General features: G+C 41.6%; 2 protein-coding genes across 2 annotated transcripts in view; both read right to left on the bottom strand.

The window, feature by feature from the left end:
* Positions 1-9,059: 9,059 nt before the first annotated feature.
* LOC106571589 (uncharacterized) lies at positions 9,060-16,155 on the bottom strand. Its single transcript, XM_014144872.2, has 3 exons — positions 15,945-16,155; positions 9,968-10,144; positions 9,060-9,865 (listed from the first exon to the last, which is right to left on the bottom strand). The coding sequence occupies exons 1-3, from the start codon at positions 15,945-15,947 to the stop codon at positions 9,608-9,610; spliced, it is 438 nt and encodes a 145-aa protein (XP_014000347.1). The 5' UTR covers positions 15,948-16,155; the 3' UTR covers positions 9,060-9,607.
* Positions 16,156-17,990: 1,835 nt separating this feature from the next.
* Positions 17,991-19,728, bottom strand: part of LOC106571436 (frizzled-3) — a 41,911-nt gene continuing 40,173 nt past the window's right edge. Inside the window, exons 9-10 of the mRNA XM_014144576.2 lie at positions 19,441-19,628; positions 17,991-19,110 (exon numbers count right to left, since the gene is read on the bottom strand). Coding sequence (XP_014000051.2) covers positions 18,882-19,110; positions 19,441-19,628 — 417 coding nt within the window. The 3' untranslated portion in view covers positions 17,991-18,881. The remainder of the gene's footprint in view (positions 19,111-19,440; positions 19,629-19,728) is intronic.

Genomic DNA, 19,728 nt, shown 5'->3' with positions numbered 1-19,728 from the left:
TCTGGGAGTCACAAAATACATTTCCTAAGAGATTCTATTATCCTCATGAAGTGGTCATGCTACACAATTTTAGGCCAAACTCATCCCGAATTATTCACAGAAAATCATGTGATCCAACAAAATCAAAGTGGGATACGACAAACGTTTTTAAACATTCAGATAGCAACATGATAATCATGCATTTTAAACATACAGTGCCTTCGGAAAGTATTCAGACCACTTAGATTTTTCCACATTTTGTTACGTTACAGCCTTACTCTTAAAAAATATATATTTTTATTTCCTCATCAATCTACACACAATACCCCAGAGAGGGACACCTGGAGCTTCTTAATGAGAGAGTCTGGAGTCACACTATACTGTAGTGCTGTTCACCACTTGGGAGACACAATCATTGAGCAGCACATTGAGAGTGAAGGGAAGGTCCTCCAGTGTCTTGTTGAAAAATGATGTCACAGAGCTGCTGGAGAAGATAGAGGAAACGGTGTCAGGAAACAGAGGAGGCCATTATTAGATAAAGAGAAAGAGACTAGAGAAGATAGAAGCTAGAGGAAGAGAGTGCAAAACAGAGACTGATGAAGGTTCAGGAACAGAGAGAGACCCTCAGATCACTAATAGGTAAAACATACTTATTATATACTTTACAAATTCTACCCCCTAAAAACAAGGTTCATGAAATCAATCATTTGCTAGTTACAGATGACATTAATAATCTGACTATATCTGAAACTCACTTAGATAATACCTTTGATGATACAGTTGTAGCAATACAAGGTTATAACATTTACATGAAGTACCAATGGTGGAGGTGTTGCTGTTCATAATCAGAACCACATTCCTGTGAAGGGGCTCCCGAGTTGTGCAACAGTCTAAGGCACTGCATCTCAGTGCTTGAGGCGTCACTACAGACACCCTGGTTCAATTCCAGGCTGTATCACAACCAGCCGTGATTGGAAGTCCCATAGGGCGGCGCATAATTTACCCAGCGTCGTCCGGGTTTGGCTGGTGTAGGCAGTCATTGTAAATAAGAATTTGTTCTTCACTGACTTGCCTAGTTAAATAAAGGTTAAATACACTGCTCAAAAAAATAAAGGGAACACTTAAACAACACAATGTAACTCCAAGTCAATCACACTTCTGTGAAATCAAACTGTCCACTTAGGAAGCAACACTGATTGACAATACATTTCACATGCTATTGTGCAAATGGAATAGACAACAGGTGGAAATTATAGGCAATTAGCAAGACACCCCAAATAAAGGAGTGGTTCGCCAGGTGGTGACCACAGACCACTTCTCAGTTCCTATGCTTCTTGGCTGATGTTTTGGTCACTTTTGAATGCTGGCGGTGCTTTCACTCTAGTGGTAGCATGAGACGGAGTCTACAACCCACACAAGTGGCTCAGGTAGTGCAGCTCATCCAGGATGGCACATCAATGCGAGCTGTGGCAAGAAGGTTTGCTGTGTCTGTCAGCGTAGTGTCCAGAGCATGGAGGCGCTACCAGGAGACAGGCCAGTACATCAGGAGACGTGGAGGAGGCCGTAGGAGGGCAACAACCCAGCAGCAGGACCGCTACCTCCGCCTTTGTGCAAGGAGGAGCAGGAGGAGCACTGCCAGAGCCCTGCAAAATGACCTCCAGCAGGCCACAAATGTGCATGTGTCTGCTCAAACGGTCAGAAACAGACTTCATGAGGGTGGTATGAGGGCCCAACGTCCACAGGTGGGGGTTGTGCTTACAGCCCAACACCGTGCAGGACGTTTGGCATTTGCCAGAGAACACCAAGATTGGCAGATTCGCCACTGGCGCCCTGTGCTCTTCACAGATGAAAGCAGGTTCACACTGAGCACATGTGACAGACGTGACAGAGTCTGGAGACGCCGTGGAGAACGTTCTGCTGCCTGCAACATCCTCCAGCATGACCGGTTTGGCGGTGGGTCAGTCATGGTGTGGGGTGGCATTTCTTTGGGGGGCCGCACAGCCCTCCATGTGCTCGCCAGAGGTAGCCTGACTGCCATTAGGTACCGAGATGAGATCCTCAGACCCCTTGTGAGACCATAAGCTGGTGCGGTTGGCCCTGGGTTCCTCCCAATGCAAGACAATGCTAGACCTCATGTGGCTGGAGTGTGTCAGCAGTTCCTGCACGAGGAAGGCATTGATGCTATGGACTGGCCCGCCCGTTCCCCAGACCTGAATCCAATTGAGCACATCTGGGACATCATGTCTCGCTCCATCCACCAACGCCACGTTGCACCACAGACTGCTCAGGAGTTGGCGGATGCTTTAGTCCAGGTCTGGGAGGAGATCCCTCAGGAGACCATCCGCGACCTCATCAGGAGCATGCCCAGGCGTTGTAGGGAGGTCATACAGGCACGTGGAGGCCACACACACTACTGAGCCTCATTTTGACTTGTTTTAAGGACATTACATCAAAGTTGGATCAGCCTGTAGTGTGGTTTTCCACTTTAATTTTGAGTGTGACTCCAAATCCAGACCTCCATGTGTTGATAAATTGGATTTCCATTGATTATTTTTGTGTGATTTTGTTGTCAGCACATTCAACTATGTAAAGAAAAAAGTATTTAATAAGATTATTTCATTCATTCAGATCTAGGGTGTGTTATTTTAGTGTTCCCTTTATTTTTTTGAGCAGTATATATTAAAAATATAAAGATTTGAGATGATCTCATGTTAAATACTGTTGAATTAATATGGCTACAGGTTCATCTGCCTCACCTAAAGCCCATTCTGGTGGGAAGCTGCAAGAGACCACCAACTGCTAACAGTCAGTATCTGGATAACGTGTGAAATGCTTGATAATGTATGCGATATCAACAGAGAGGTAGATTTTCTGGGTGATTTAAATATTGCCTGGCTTTCATCAAGCTGCCCACTCAAGAAAAAGCTTCAAACTAACCAGTGCCTGCATCATGGTTCAGGTTATCAGTCAACCTACCAGGGTAGTTACAAACAACACAGGAATGAAATCATCAACATGTATTGATCACATCTTTACTAATGCTACAGAAATGAGCTTGGAAGCAGTATCCAGATCCATCGGATGTAGTGATCACAATATAGGAGCTATACCTAGGAAAACCAAAGTTCCAAAGGCTAGGCCTAATATAGTGTATGAGAGGTCATACAATAAGTTTTTTAGTGATTCCTATTTTGTTCATGTAAAGAATATTTGTTGGTCCATGGTGTGTAATGAGGAGTAAACAGATGCTGCACTTGACACATTTTAAGAAATGGCTTATTCCAGTTACTAATAAGCACACACCCATTAAGAAAATGACTATAAAAACCTGTTAAATCCCAGTGGATTGAAGAGGAATTTAACAATGTTATGGTTGAGAGGGATGAGGCACAAGGAATGGCAAATAAGTCTGGGAGCACAACCGATTGGCAAACGTATTGCAAATTGAGAAATCCTGTGATTAAACTGAATAAAAAGAAACGACACTATGAAACAAAGATAAATGACAAGAATGATAGTAAAAAGCTTTGGAGCACCTTAAATGACATTTTGGGAAAAAAGGCAAACTCAGCTCCATCATTCATTGAATCAAATGGCTCATTCATCACAAAACCAACTGATATTGCAAACTACTTTAATGATTTTTTCATTGGCAAGATAAGCAAACTTAGGCATGACATGCCAGGAACAAACACTGACACTACACATCCAAGTATATCTGACCAAATTATTAAAGACAAGCATTGAAATTTAGAATTCCGTAAAGTGTGTGTGGAAGAGGTGAAAAAATGATTGTTGTCTATCAACAATGACAAGCCACTGGAGCCTGACAATTTGGAGGGAAAATTACTGAGGATAATATTGCAACTCCTATTTGCCATATTTTCAATTTAAGCCTACTAGAAAGTGTGTGCCCCCAGGCTTGGAGGGAAGAAAAAGTCATCAGACCAATCAGCCTGTTACCAACCCTTAGTAAAAAAAAAATGTTTAAATTGTGATTGACCAGATACAATGCTATTTTACAGTAAACAAATGTATAAACTTCCAGCATTCAACAAGCACAGCACTTACACAAATGACTGATTGGTTGAAAGAAATTGATGATAAAAATATTGGGGGGGATGTTTTGTTAGACTTCAGTGCGGCTTTTGACATTATTAATCATAGTCTGCTGCTGGAAAAACATATGTGTTATGGCTTTACACACCCTGCTATATTGTGGATAAAGAGCTACCTGTCTAACAGAACACAGAGTGTGTTCTTTAATGAAAGCCTCTCCAACATAACCCAGTTAGAATCAGGAATTCCCCAGGGAAGCTGTCTAGGCCCCTTACTTTTTTCAATCTTTACTAATGACATGCCACTGACTTTGAGCGAAGCCAGTATGTCTATGCATTGGTATGACTCAACACCATACATGTCAGCTACTACAGTGACTGAAATGACTGAAACCCATAAAGAGCTGCAGTTAGTTTCAGAGTTTCAGGAATAAGTTAGTCCTAAATATTTCTAAAACTAAAAGCATTGTATCTGGGACAAATCATTCACTAAACCCCAACTAAGTCCTGTAATAAATAATGTGGAAATTGAGCAAGTTGAGGTGACTAAACTGCTTGGAGTAACCCTGGATTGTAAACGGTCATGGTCAAAACATATTGATACAACAGTAGCTAAGATGGAGAGAAGTATGTCCATGATAAGGCGCTGCTCTACCTTCTTGAGAGCACTGTCAACAAGGCAGGTCCTACAGGCCCTATTTTTGTCGCACCTGTACTACTGTTCAGGCGTGTGGTCAGGTGCCACAAAAAGGGACTTAGGAAATTTGCAATAGGCTCAGAACAGGGCAGCACGGCTGGCCCTCAGATGTACACAGAGAACTAATATAAATAATATGCATGTCAATCTCTCCTGGCTCAAAGTAGAGGAGAGATTGACTTCATCACTACTTGTATTTATGAGAGGTGTTGACATGTTGAATGCACTGAGCTGTCTGTTTAAACTACAGCTCGGACACGCATGCATACCCCACAAGACATGCCATAAGAAGTCTCTTCACAGTCCCCAAGTCCAGAAGAGACTATGGGAGGCACACAGTACTACATAGAGCCATGGCTACATGGAACTCAATTCCACATCAAGTAACTGATGAAAGCAGTCAAATTTGATTTTAAAAACATAAAAATACACCTTATGGAACAGCAGGGATTGTGAAGCAACACAAACATAGGCACAGACATGCATACACACACACACACACGATAACATACGCACCATACACACACGTACACATGGATTTTGTACTGTAAATATGGGGTAGTGGTGTAGGTGCCTGAGGGAACAGTGTGTTGTGAAAACTGTGAATGTTTTGTAATGTTTTTAAACTGCCTTAATTTTGCTGGACCCCAGGAAGAGTAGCTGCCTCCTTGGCAGCAGCTAATGGGGATCCATAGTAAATCCAATCTGTGGGACCTTATATAGGCAGGTGTGTGCCTTTCCAAATCATGTCCAATCAATTGAATTTACCACAGGTGGACTCCAATCAAGTTGTAGAAACATCTCAAGGATGATCAAGGGAAACAGGATGCACCCGAGCTCAATTTTGAGTCTCATCGCAAAGGGTCTGAATATTTATGTAAATAAGGTATCCGGTTTTTGTTGGGTTTTTTTTGCAACAAAAAAAAAATAAAAAAACAGTTTTTGCTTTGTCATTATGGGGTATTGTGTGTAGATTGATGAGGGAACGTTTAGAATAAAGCTGTAATGTAACACGTAGAAAAAGTCAAGGGGTCTGAATACTTTCCGAATGCACTGTATAATTAAAACATTCTAAAGCACATACATCAACTCGGCAGGTTCGGCCCGACAGATGCCTATAGATTGGGTCTCCAAATTATGAAGAAATACAATAAAAATGTAGAATAACAGCACAGCTATTTATAGCCTACTTCACTGTGGAAAAGGGGCCGCAATACATGTCACGTTGATATGATTTTCAGTTTGCTTCCATATGACTGGTTTTACATTCGTCTCCAGGGATCATAAGAAAAAAATATCCAAAACAATTGCAATGTGTATTTACTATCCCCTTCTCCAAACGTATTAGTCATTTACCTAGCTCTTATCAATTTAGAAATGACAGTGCAAGGAGAATGCTGTTATTTCTATCTTTAAACAATTAAGTAGATGCTTTTTCCACTTGGAACCAGTAAGTTCACTCAGCCTTATTCATGGTTCCCTCACATAAAAGTGGTGGACTTATGAGGGTATTAAGTGAAGGTCAGAATAGGGCGGATCTAGGGCTCCCGAGTGGCGCAGTGGTCTAAGGCTGTGCAACCTAGAGATTCTGGGTTCGCGACCGGGAGACCCACAATTGGCCCAGCGTCATCCAGGTTAGGGGAGAGTTTGGCCAGCAGGGATGTCCTTGTCCCATTGCGCACTAGCGACTCCTGTGATGGGCCAGGCGCAGTGCACGCTGACACAGTCGCCAGGTGCATGGTGTTTCCTCTGACACATTGGTGCAGCTGGCTTCCGGGTTAAGTGAGCATTTTGTCAAGAATCAGTGTGGGTTATGTTTCAGAGGACTCACGGCTCTTGACCTTCGCCTCTCCCGAGTCTGTACAGGAGTTGCAGCGATGAGACAAGACTAACTACCAATTGGATACCACGAAGTAGGGGAGAAAAAGTAACAAAGAAATACAAATAAAAGAATAAGGCGTATCTGTGGACACTTCCACCACACCTTCATTTCTTAAATATCCACCCCGTAAGCTATTATCATGCTTAAATTTATCAGAATACACCGAGAGAAAAGCTTAACTCAGGTTGGAGTTCCCCAATTGTAGCTTCCCCAAATGTAGCTGCCTTTTTAAAACATCAATAGATTTATCAAAACTTGATATTGTCAAAATTGCAAATAGAGTACATTGGTGAAAAGAACGCAACTGTCTGCACAAAGATTAACACAAACATACAGTGCATTCATAAAGTATTCAGACACCTTCTCTTTTTCCACATTTTGTTATGTTACAGCTTTATTTCAAATTTGATTCAATAGTTTTTTCCCCCCTCATCAATCTACACACAATACCCCATAATGGCAAAGCGAAAACAGAAATAGATTATTTAGGTAAGTATACAAACCCTTTGCTATGAGACTCGAAATTGAGCTCAGGTGCATCCAGTTTCCATTGATGTAGAAACCCAGATGTTTCTACAACTTGTTTGGAGTCCATCCGCTTGGAGTTTGCCAAAAGGCACCCAAAGGACTCTCAGACCATGAGTAACAAGACTCTCTGGTCTGATGAAACCAAGATTGAACTCTTTGGCCTGAATGCCAAGCGTCACATCTGGAGGAAACCTGGTACCATCCCTACGGTGAAGCATGGTGGTGGCAGCATTGTGCTGTGGGGATGTTTTTCAGCAGCAGGGACTGGGAGACTAGTCAGGATCGAGGGAAAGATAAATGGAGCAAAGTAAAGAGAGATCCTTGATGAAAACCTGCTCCAGACCGCTCAGGACCTCACCTTCCAACAGGACAATGACCCTAAGCACACAGCCAAGACAACGCAGAAGTGGCTTCGGGATAAGTCTCTGAATGTCCTTGAGTGGCCCAGCCAGAGCCCGGACTTGAACCCGATCAAACATCTCTTTAGAGACCTGAAAATATCTGTGCAGCGATGCCCCCCATCCAACCTGACAGAGCTTGAGAGGATCTGCAGAGAATAATGGGAGAAATTCCCCAAATACAGGTGTGCCAAGCTTGTAGCGTAGCGTCATACACAAGAAGACTCGATGCTGTAATCGTTGCCAAAGGTGCGTCAACAAAGTACTGAGTAAAGGGTCTGAATACTTATGTAAATGTTTTTGTTCGTTTTATTTGTAAAAAAAACAACTTTTTTTTGTTTTGTCATTATCAGGTAGTGTGTATATTGACGAAGGGGAAGAAAATCTATTTAATCAATTTTAGTATAAGGCTGTAACGTAACCAAATGTGGAAAAAGTCAGGTGTCTAAATACTTTCTGAATTAACTGTCTAAACTGACAAGAGTCGGTCTTTAAAAAAAATCCAAGTAGATCAATAGATTTTCTTTGCAATAACTAAATCATGATGATCACATTTTCGAAATACAACTATCAAAATGTGCAGAATTATGGGTAATTACAGTCAATTACAATTTGTTATGAATTGATAAATTGTATTTCAAGTTTTGCAAAAGTGGGTCTAAGATATGAAATCCAGGTACAAAGGCAAGAAAATGATCAGACATTCTGAAAATGTATTTAAGAATTTCGTTGAGAAACATGTAGACGCCACATTGTTTTGTTCCACTGTGAGTGGAGATGACATTTCTGAGCAGTCTCGGAGAAGCTCTGCATACGGCTCCCTGACATCACTAGCAGCATCTGAACACCGCTCTGCATTTGGGTCAGAGTTATAGAACCCCATCCCCAAGGTCTAGAACTCTCTGAGTTCTCGAGCTGAGGCTGGGAGAAGTTCAGAGACCAAAGATCCAGGAGAAGCCCTGGAGAGACCCAGGGTGCTGTAGTTTGACCAGACCCTGAGACATGAGAAATGCTCCATCTACATCTCACACTTTCAACAGGAAACTCCTCCTATTGTACCTCCAGACTTTCTTTTTATGGCAGATAAGAAATCTATCTGTGGCCAGGACAGAGCACAAATACTGATTCCATTGAGCTTTGAGGCTTAATCAGATCTTAGCAAATTCTGGAAATAATTGAAATGTTGACCTTTGAATAATAAGGGGGATTACATTGACTCAGTCTGACAATTACTCTTAAATCAAATTAGTTGAACTTTGTTGCTGATTTTTTCCATAACAATCACTTAAATTCAATTATGTTCATGTGGAATTTGAATATGATAGGTGGATGAATCTAGGAGCCTTTGCTTCAGGAGGTTGTGAATATATTGATGGATGTATTCATGGAAGTCTGAAGTGATGGCTTTGATGGTGTAGCCTAGCCTCTCTGTATGTAAGGCAGATGTTTATCACAGTTTCACTATCTAATAAAACGAATCAAACTGAAAATCAAGGATGAGGCCAAGAGTTTTACACTTTCGTGGAAATCTTTTATTTTACATCTAAATTAAACACATAGGTCTGTCGGTTTATCAAAAAACACATTCACTATCATTAACTAAACCTAGTTATCAGTTAAATAATTTCAAACAAGATCACAGTAATAACAAGCCAGACAAGAGAAGCATTGAACAACATTTAAAATAATTAGAATGGACCATGGTGACATTTGTCCCATGCATAAAAAGCATTTTGACACGAGTCAAGACAGTACATAAGGCAGTATTTTAATACTGCAACTAGAGGTTGAATTTTAAAAATGGATTACTAACTTTACCAGACTGCAGAGGATTGTGATGTGGTTTTCCACAGTTCAGTGCTGTTTTGTGTGAGGAAAATGTCACCCTCTAGGTCACATAAAATCTGAGGTCAGAGATCATGGGGAAGTCTAAATTATTGACTTTCCAACAAAACAAACCAACATAAGTGTCAACAAGTCAGTCTAGAAACACAGAAAGACACGTCTTATGTGCCGACTAGAGGAAAGTAATATTAGTAAATGCTTATAGGTTTACTAAATTTGATCAATTACCTGGATGAGTTGAACCTCTGCTATCAACAACCTCAACTTGTATAGATTGTGCATTTGGCCCCAGCTTCTTCCTGCAGTCCTCCAGCTGTACTCGAACACTCTTGAGAGGCAGCAGTATCCTCTGTGCTCCACTGTTACAGCCAGGACTCAGTGATTTCCTGCAGTCCTTCAGCAGTACGGTCACCCTCTTGAGGGGCGAATTGGGATCAGGTTGGTGGGGAAGAGACAGGCTGGGACTGTCCTCACAATCCTAAAATAAAAGATAACATAAACAGACATTGTAGGTGGTGTCAAATGGAACAATATACATTGATGAACTACATCATTTTGTAATGTATGCTTACTACGCTACCTCCTCCAGTTTCATAGACTCTGCATTTGGCCCAAGCAGGTTAATGCAGTCTTCCAGCAGCAGTGCAAGAGGAGGCAATGTGCACTGAGCTCCACTGTTACAGTCAGGACCCAGTGTGACCGTAGGTTCAGGATCAGGTTGGTAGGGAAGAGACAGGCTGGCACTGTCCTCACAATCCTAGAATTATAACAGATATTATGCAGGCTTGTCAAGCTCAATATCTGTATAGAACAAACAGTAGATTTCTGAAAAGGTGTAGCAAGAGGGACGTTATTGAATTGCGGTGGCATTTGGGCATGGCATTTTGGAAAAATGTACATACCGTAATTTCCGGACTATTAAGCGCACCTGAATATAAGCCGCACCCACTGAATTAAAAAAATATATATATTTTGAACATAAATAAGCCGCACATGTCTATAAGCCACAGGTGCCTACCGGTACATTGAAACAAATGAACTTAACACAGGCTTTAACGAAACACGGCTTGTAACAAAAATAAATAGGCTTTAACGAAACACGGCTTGTAACAAAAAATGTAAAAATAGCAGTAAGCTTTAGTTGTCTTTTTGCACTGAGTCAATTCCTCAGGCTGCTGTTTCCAACGTCTTATCATCGACTCATTAAGACCAAGCTCCCGTGCAGCAGCTCTATTTCCTTTTCCAACAGCCAGATCAATCGCCTTCAACTTGAAAGCTGCATCATATGCATTTCTCCGTGTCTTTGCCATGATGACGGTGACAAAATGACTACCGTAATCAGAATGAGGGGAAGTTTGAGAGTGCTCGATTTAATCTAAACAGTAAACAAAAAAGTTGTTTGACCTTAACCCGTTCGGCAATTTCATTGGTCTAATGAAAGCTTCATGCCGCCAAAAAACTGAGCACATCACAGAATGTGTTTTAAAAAAATAAATAAAATTGAAAGCGGGAAAAATCCATATATTAGCCACGTCATTGTTTAAGCCGCGAGGTTCAAAGCCTGGGGGAAAAGTTGCGGCTTATAGTCCGGAATTTACGGTAAACTAATATGGCAGCTTAATGACTAAATCATTTTTACCTTTATGACAACATTGTGCCACCAGCAAGGTAGTAATACATTTTAGGTAAATTAAAAAACTAATTTTATGGAGACCAGAGATGCTCAAATCTAAGGTCATTAACCCTTTAAAGATCAATAACCAAAGTAATATGATTAACAACTTTTATCACAATGTCATTTCATTTATCTTGAGTAACACCAATTGACACTATGGTTTTAGACACCAAATTGTCAATGGAATTATCAAATTTATGACATACTAAAAGGATGTGATTATATAATTTTTTTCTAGACCCCTCCCCGATAAGAGTTAATAGTCAGGATCCTTCTTTGTAATGAGCTTAAGGCAGAAACACCAATGACATAAAACTAAGGGACATATTATATTTTGTAATAAATTATATTAGGTATTTGGAATAGACGTCTTTGTTTTCATTGATTTAAATACTTGTTTACTTTCTAGCATTCAAAATAATAGATAACATATCCCTAAATCATGTCACTACAACTACTGGGACAAGCCAACTGTACCCTTAGTAAAATGCATGAACATCATTGATAAAACGTTCAATATCAATAAAAACATTTATGTTCTGTAACTGTTAGTCATTTGAAAGTGTTTTTCATGGTTGCAAAGGCGAGGGGTGCAAATTCCAGCGCAATTCAAGAACAACCCAAGTCTTATCTTTGGGAAGTGACACAAACATGAAGAGGATGTTAGCTAGCAAACCCAACAAGGTTTGGCATTGGTGAAAAGTAGCTATATATTCCTGCAATAGAGTGCGCTAGCTATCTTTTCTTTATGGGCTGTTGGACGAAGCCTCCCAGGACAAGCCTCGCTTGGTAACGTTCCTGTAAAGTCAACCAGCAAGCTACAAATCAGCCTATGTTAAGGCAGGGCAAACCCGTTTTGGTGAATTCTGGTATATGAAATAATTTTTTTAATTTTATTTGTCACAACAGGTGTAGACCTTAGTGAAATGCTTACTTACAAGCCCTTAACCTGTTAGGGCTAGGGGGCAGTATTGACACGGCTGGATAAAAAACATACCCGATTTAATCTGGTTACCACTCCTACCCAGTAACTAGAATATGCATATACTTATTACATATGGATAGAAAACACCCTAAAGTTTCTAAAACTGTTTGAATGGTGTCTGTGTATAACAGAACTCAAATGGCAGGTCAAAACCTGAGAGATTCCTTTACAGGAAGTGGCCTGTCTGACCATTTCTTGAACTTCTTTTCCATCTCTATCTTTTACTAAGGATCTCTGCTCTAACGTGACACTTCCCACGTCGTCCATAGGCGCTCAGAGCCCGGGAAAAAACAGAATGTCGTCATTCCAGCCCCAGGCTGAAACACATTATCGCCTTTCTCAAGTGGCCGATCAAGGGACTCTGGGCTTATGCGCGTGACCCGACCGCCCCCGCCTTTGTGATTTTTTCCTCTGTTTGCCGAAAAGGAGATTCCCTGTCGGAATATTATCGCTTTTCTACGAGAAAAATGGCGTAAAAATTGATTTTAAACAGCGGTTGACATGCTTCGAAGTACGGTAATGGAATATTTAGAATTTTATTGTCACGAATTGCGCCATGCGCGCGACACTTCTTTACCATTTCGGATAGTGTCTGGAACGCATACGAACAAAACGCCGCTATTCGGATATAACGATGGATTATTTTGGACCAAACCAACATTTGTTATTGAAGTAGCAGTCCTGGGTGTGCATTCTGACGAAGACAACAAAAGGTAATCAAACTTTTATAATAGTAAATATGATTATGGTGAGTGCTAAACTTGCCGGGTGTCTAAATAGCGAGCCCGTGATGCCTGGGCTATGTACTTAGAATATTGCAAAATGTGCTTTCACCAAAAAGCTATTTTAAAAATCGGACATATCGAGTGCATAGAGGAGGTCTGTATCTATAATTCTTAAAATAATTGTTATGCTTTTTGTGAACGTTTATCGTGAGTAATTTAGTAAAATGTTAGCGAATTCCCCGGAAGTTTGCGGGGGGTATGCTAGTTCTGAACGTCACATGCTAATGTAAAAAGCTGGTTTTTGATATAAATATGAACTTGATTGAACAAAACATGCATGTATTGTATAACATAATGTCCTACGGTTGTCATCTGATGAAGATCATCAAAGGTGAGTGCTGCATTTAGCTGTCTTCTGGGTTTTGGTGACATTATATGCTGGCTTGAAAAATGGGTGTCTGATTATTTCTGGCTTGGTACTCTGCTGACATAATCTAATGTTTTGCTTTCGTTGTAAAGCCTTTTTGAAATCGGACAGTGTGGTTAGATTAACGAGAGTCTTGTCTTTAAATAGCTGTAAAATAGTCATATGTTTGAGAAATTGAAGTAATAGGATTTTTAATGTTTTGAAAATCGCGCCACAGGCTGCAAGTGGCTGTTACGTAGGTGGGACGAATTCGTCCCGCCTAGCCCAGAGAGGTTTTAACTAACAATGCAGTTAAGACAGTATTTACTAAATAAACAATTTGAAAAAATAACAAATAACGTTAGTCGATGTAAGAGGTAACATGTACATGGAGGTAAAGTGACTATGCATAGATAATAAACAGTAGTGTAAAAATGGGGGGGGTAACTCTGGGTCTTAATTGAAAAGGATGCTGTCGCTGCTGCCTGTTGACATTACTACATGATTCCATATGTTATTTCATAGTTTGTGTTTTCACTATCATTGTACAATGTAGAAAAATAGTCAAAATAAAGCGTGTCCATACTTTTGACTGGTAATGTACATGTGCAACAGTAATCATTACTTGTATTTTTTTTACGAGAACCTTTTAAACTGCACACACCAAAACAGAAAGAGAAAAGAAACACTGCTTTGTCAATCACTCCTATCAATTATCACTTTGAAATCAATTGCACATCCTGTTAACACAGCTCAAAAACCACACGGAATCTGGGAATAATGTATACGTCACTGGTTAGAGGACAATTTGTAGAAGACAGCTAGCTACATTTTGAAGTGCTGCATTTTGATTCAAGTGGGTTGCCAATGCCGTAAATGTAACACCGTGCCCAAACCACCATCATGCACAAATTGATTTTGTCCCCCCACACGCCGGTTGAAATATCAAAACAAACTCTAAACCAATTATATTAATTTGGGGACAAGTCAAAAAGCATTAAACATGGATGGCAATTTAGCTAGCCACAGCTAGCTAATTTATCCTATTTCGCTAGCTAGCGTGCTGTTGCTAGCTAATTTGTCCTGGAATATAAACAGAGTTATTTTACCTGAAATGCACAAGGTCCTCTACTCCCACAATTAATCCACACATAAAACAATCAAGCGAATCGTTTCTAGTCATCTCTCCTCCTTACAGGCTTTTTCTTCTTTGGACTTTATATGATGATTGGCAACTAACTTTCATAATAAGATGTATTACCACAACTGACCTCAGTTTATCTTTCAAACACACACGTGGGTATAACCAATGAGGAGATGACACTTAGATATATGCTTCTAAAATGAGGTGAGGCAGGACTTGCATTGCGTTCAAATAGAAGCAACTTCTATTTTAGCGCCTGGCAATGCAGATGAGTAGTGTGGGTGCAATGATTGAATAACATGCATGTGTAAATGTATTTTTGTAACAGCTGACCAAACAGCTGTGTAGCACTGTTTCAACACTATTCAAAGGCCACATGGAAACTTGCAATAACCTCTACATGGTTGGTTAGATGAGCATTTGTACAAGGCTTCTATCAACATTTTGGAATGGCAAATGTTGATTTCGGGAGGCTGCAACCAAGGATAATGGAACAAACAACTTTTCCTGTTAGTTAACGTCAACAAATAACGACCTGCCATAGGTAATCAACAGTCACAACGGTTGGTTGCTATTTAAGTGATAGTTTGACTTTAAAATCAGTCTATTGATATGTGGCCAGTGACTTTCATAGAGACCGCCACCGAATTATCCGTTCCATTTGAAAAAGAAAATGATAGCTGCGTTGTAAATCTAACCTCTTCATAGACGCCGACTGCTTTACCGCCTATTGGTGATAGTATCTTCTGGTAGGTTTTTGGTTAAGATCCCCCGACGCTCGTCAACGGTAAAACATCGCTTGCCTTACGGTTTTGGAAACAAAGAACTCTTTCATATCAGCGAGAAATAATAATAAAAATGTTAATTTCTACACACCTTTACAGGGTTAGTTTTCCCACGTGGCCACCTGTGTTAATGATCTCCCTGTGTGGAAACTTAACTGGCCAGGAGTTTAGTTTGTCAACTGGTGGCATATACCGTTTGTAGATCTGTGCAAAAACTATTACAGCAAGTGTATATATTTAATTTGAAAGATTATTTCCGACTGATATGGAAGATAAGGGGCAAATCAGAATATGTTTAGAAAAATCGGTTTGAAAGCAACAATTGACGTTTCTAAACTTTAAAAACACAGTTTCGGGAATTGTAGTTCACATGGAGCTAACCATGGGCGAATGTAACCACAGAAAACCCTATGTATGAAAAATAAGGGTTTGAGAGCTGTGTCCTCCCAGTGCTTATGACAACGTAAACTGTACAAAACCAAAGATATTAATATGTTTTGAGGCAATTGATGTTTTGGCATCGTATTGAATAAACTTTAATAGTAAAGTCACCAATCTGAGGTAAAACGGGTGTAATTTGGCTAATACACCCCCCCAATTCGATGTGGTCGAAACATCAATGTGTAATGTAACACTGTCCACATCATGGAAAGTAGCGTAATATGCATTAGATGGCAAAATAATTCAATATCTTAATTTAGGATGATAGTAAAAGAAGCAAACTTCATTTTTTCACAAGTATCACACATCTCAGTAGTTTGCCCATTTGGACAAAATGCTCGTAAACACAATTTAATCAGGCGCTATAGACTATGTGCAAATATGCTGTTTGCTTACCATGTTATTGAATTAGCTGTGTCCTTTTTTTTTGTAGGGTCGTTTCACGTTGGCAGCTACAGTAGTTATGTTATTATTAGGTGCGAAATGCTAGGCAAATTAAAGTTTGGAACCTTTTTGACTAGGCCACGAAATGAAAGGCATTCTCCGCATGCTCTGAAATGATGTTTCTTTTTGTGGATAATCATGTCGGATGGCATGGCTTGTGATGCAGTACCGCCACCACCTGGACTGGAGTTTTTTTTATTTGACTACCTGACACCCTGTAGGCTTCATTTGTTTCTTGTTGATGTATTAAATCAAAAGGTGCTTAGGTATATCTTGACTTCATGGTCCAATATTTACAAGAGAGAGAGATGGCCCAGCAGTGTTTGTATACATAACCACACCAAGATTAACCAAAACACACCCCAACATCGCAAAAACGTTTCATTCAAAAACTTTATTGGAATTCTTGCATAACTCTACAACTCAACATGACATCTACACACATTCGGACAGACCTAGCCATAGAGTTAAAGTGCTCAATCTTTTAGGAAAGCTGTGATGTGTACAGAGAGAACAGAGATAGACTTACAGCAAGAGGAGTAGGTACAACAAATTGTCCCTCATCCCGGGTAGCAAATCCTGGTCTTGGAATCAGGGTTCCTGTCAATTCAGTAAGTACACGGAAATTCCAATTCTCTGCCATGATTTTCAATTAGGAAAATTTGGAATTTTAATTTTGTTTACTTTCTGAATTTACTGGAATTGAAAAGGAATTTATTATTTGCTTTGGACGTGTAGGTTAAATGTAGCCAATCATTGATATTGATCAATTAATCCCTTAACATTCCGTGAGGTGACCAGACCAGTAGTCAGATAATTGAGGTGCTTGGTTGGAACTAAACCATGCAATATCTGGACACTCGAGGACCAGCTCGAGAGACTGAAGGGGAATGAGTGAGAGTGATGAGGAAACTGGGAGAAGCACAGTCAATCACAGAAGCAGGCACAGAACAAGGATATTTGGGTGTTTGACATGCAAAAATATGCTACTTTGCTCAGAAATACACTACAGACAGACAGAGAGAAGAATGTGTTGCATCTTGAGGTGCCCAGTGGACACATCTTTGAGGTGCAACTCAGTGTGGAAAAACACCAAAGAAGAACTCCGGAGATTGACAGTGTCCTGACACACACACACACACACACACACACACACACACACACACACACACACACACACACACACACACACACACACACACACACACACACACACACACACACACACACACACACACACACACACACACACACACACACACACACACACACACACACACAGGAGCAGCAGTGTAATACAAAGACACACAATAGCAGCAGCAGCAGTCTGAGGTGACTGAGGAGTGGCAGGCGTGGTTTAAGGTACCTCTGGACTGATCAGGTAGGCTGGGTTAGAGGCAAGGGAGGGTTTAGTGTACATTGTAGTGTGTATGTGTGTGTAGGTTTGCGTGTGTGTTTGTTCACAGGTAAGGCTGGGGATAGGGGTGAGCTAGGCTGAGAGATTTTGAGGGGTTGTGAGAAAATCCCCTGATGACCATAATGGAGAAGACTACTGCAGTTGTATGTGTGGTGAGTGAGAGACTTATACAGAAAGACAGAAAGACAGGAGAAACACCAGTAAACACAAGCACAATCTTTTCCTTTTTTTCCTCCTCCCCCCAGTGTATTCCTCTTCCTCCCCAGTGTATTCCTCCTCCTCCCCAGTGTATTCCTCCTCCTCCCCAGTGTATTCCTCCTCCTCCCCAGTGTATTCCTCCTCCTCCCCAGTGTATTCCTCCTCCTCCCCAGTGTATTCCTCTTCCTCCCCAGTGTATTCCTCCTCCTCCCCAGTGTATTCCTCCTCCTCCCCAGTGTATTCCTCCTCCTCCCCAGTGTATTCCTCCTCCTCCCCACTCCTCCTCCCCAGTGTATTCCTCCTCCTCCCCAGTGTATTCCTCCTCCTCCCCAGTGTATTCCTCCTCCTCCCCAGTGTATTCCTCTTCCTCCCCAGTGTATTCCTCCTCCTCCCCAGTGTATTCCTCCAGTAGTCCTTTCTTCCAGTGTTAGGGGTACAGATCCTGTGTTGTTTCACACAGCGCTTGTCAATAGCAAAGACTTCAGATACACCCCCCCCACCCCCTTTAAAAAGTCCCCCACATTCCTCTGCTTAGCTCTGAAGCAGCAGCAAAATAAGCACTACTCCCTCACTTCTGAATCCCAAATCGATCCCTAGCAACTATTCCCTACGCACTCCTGAAGCAATATAGCCCCACATTTTATTCACCTATCATATCACAAGGCAAGTTGAAGGAATTACCTTATTATTGAACCCTATTCATCCTTACTGACCAACAGGAGTGCCTAGGAAGTCGGGCCTAGGCGTTGATCTCTCCTAGCTTCTATAGTTTCTCTCCACCAGGTGGGAGTATAGTGCTGTTTAACGTACCGCACTACATGTACACACACGCACATATTTTCAGCAGTACTCACAGCCAATCTTCACAGTATAAAAAATTATAATAGTCTTGTTTCACAACCACAGCACAAGAGCACCGTAACACAAACAGAGTAGACCTTATCAGCTCATCTCTGGGTCTCTTGGTGTGTATCAGAGTCCACACACAACCCCCCTCATTCATAGTGGGCTGGCTTTCTGGCCATGAAGCCATTCCCTCCATAGAGAGTCCAATCCATGTCCAACTGACTGATTGAGGGTTAGCATCTCGCTACTTAGCAAGCTCTGTGAAAAGCTGTCCAGGAGTGATCCATCTGTCAGTCAAACTGAAAGCCCCACTTCCTCTCTCACATATTCCTCCTGAATGGGAGGGACCTGTGTGTATGTCAAAGGTGGGGAGCGGGACAACTGACAACTTCCTGTTCAGCAGTGATGACATAATTTCCTGTTTCCGGTCAGGCACTGGCTCCATTGTCACCATTATTAGTGACGCGGCCGAAGCTCGTCCCGTGGGTGATAAGCGTGGGTGGGGCCACGGACAGATCACACTGGCTGCTGTGCCGTGATTGGGCATCCAGTCCGTGGAGGCTGCTGTGAGTGGACAGCGGGTGGTCGTGGCGGGGCGTGCTGCCGTGGGGGGGTAGAGTGCGCTCCTCGCCGCCTCGGTAACTACAGGGGGTGTAGCTGGGCGCAGGGGAAAGAGAGGGGGAGGAGACGTTAGTTAAGTAGTTCACAACTTTATGTACAACACACACATCCACACCAACAGGTATGCCAGCTGTGCACTCTAATCTACAGCCAGGTGATTTTATCTCAGGTATAGAACTGTTAATAACAGATAGATTAGTAGTCGTCTACAGAAAAGGATTTCTTGAAGTGCCATAACTAGGCTATGGAAAGCCTGAATCCAGTTTCATCATGTATTAATCTTTGATTATAAAAACGGCTCATATATAGTGGCATCCGTAGCCAACCCTCCCTCCCTCCTTTCCACCTTCTCTCTCACTCTCCTACCGTCCGTCTCGGGAGCGATGTAGACTGCCATGGTAACTGGTCTTGCTGTGCACGCTGCCAGCGTTGCTGCGGGTGGAGGAGGCGTGGCCCAGTGAATGGATTGGTCTGCGGTCATCAGGGGCGTGTCTAGGGTCGTCAGGCTCGTCCAGGATGGCCAGGTGAGTGGAGGAGGCGTGGGTGGAGGTGCCCTGGGGGAGGGGGATTAGGAATGAAAAACAATTAGTGATATCATATTATATTACATTATGAATTATGGTTAGGGCCATGTTTAATGACAAGGTCATGGTG

Source organism: Salmo salar, chromosome ssa01 (assembly GCF_905237065.1).
Source record: "Salmo salar chromosome ssa01, Ssal_v3.1, whole genome shotgun sequence".
Taxonomy (NCBI): domain Eukaryota; kingdom Metazoa; phylum Chordata; class Actinopteri; order Salmoniformes; family Salmonidae; genus Salmo; species Salmo salar.
The sequence above is the reverse complement of the archived record's forward strand: the minus strand, read 5'-3'. Positions and strand labels throughout refer to the sequence as shown.

Excerpts from the sequence above, each read along its gene's own strand:
- LOC106571589 (XM_014144872.2), bottom strand. Across the intron at positions 9,866-9,967 it reads AGTCTATGAAACTGGAGGAG|GATTGTGAGGACAGTCCCAG; the intron begins GTAGCGTAGTAA and ends CTTTTATTTTAG.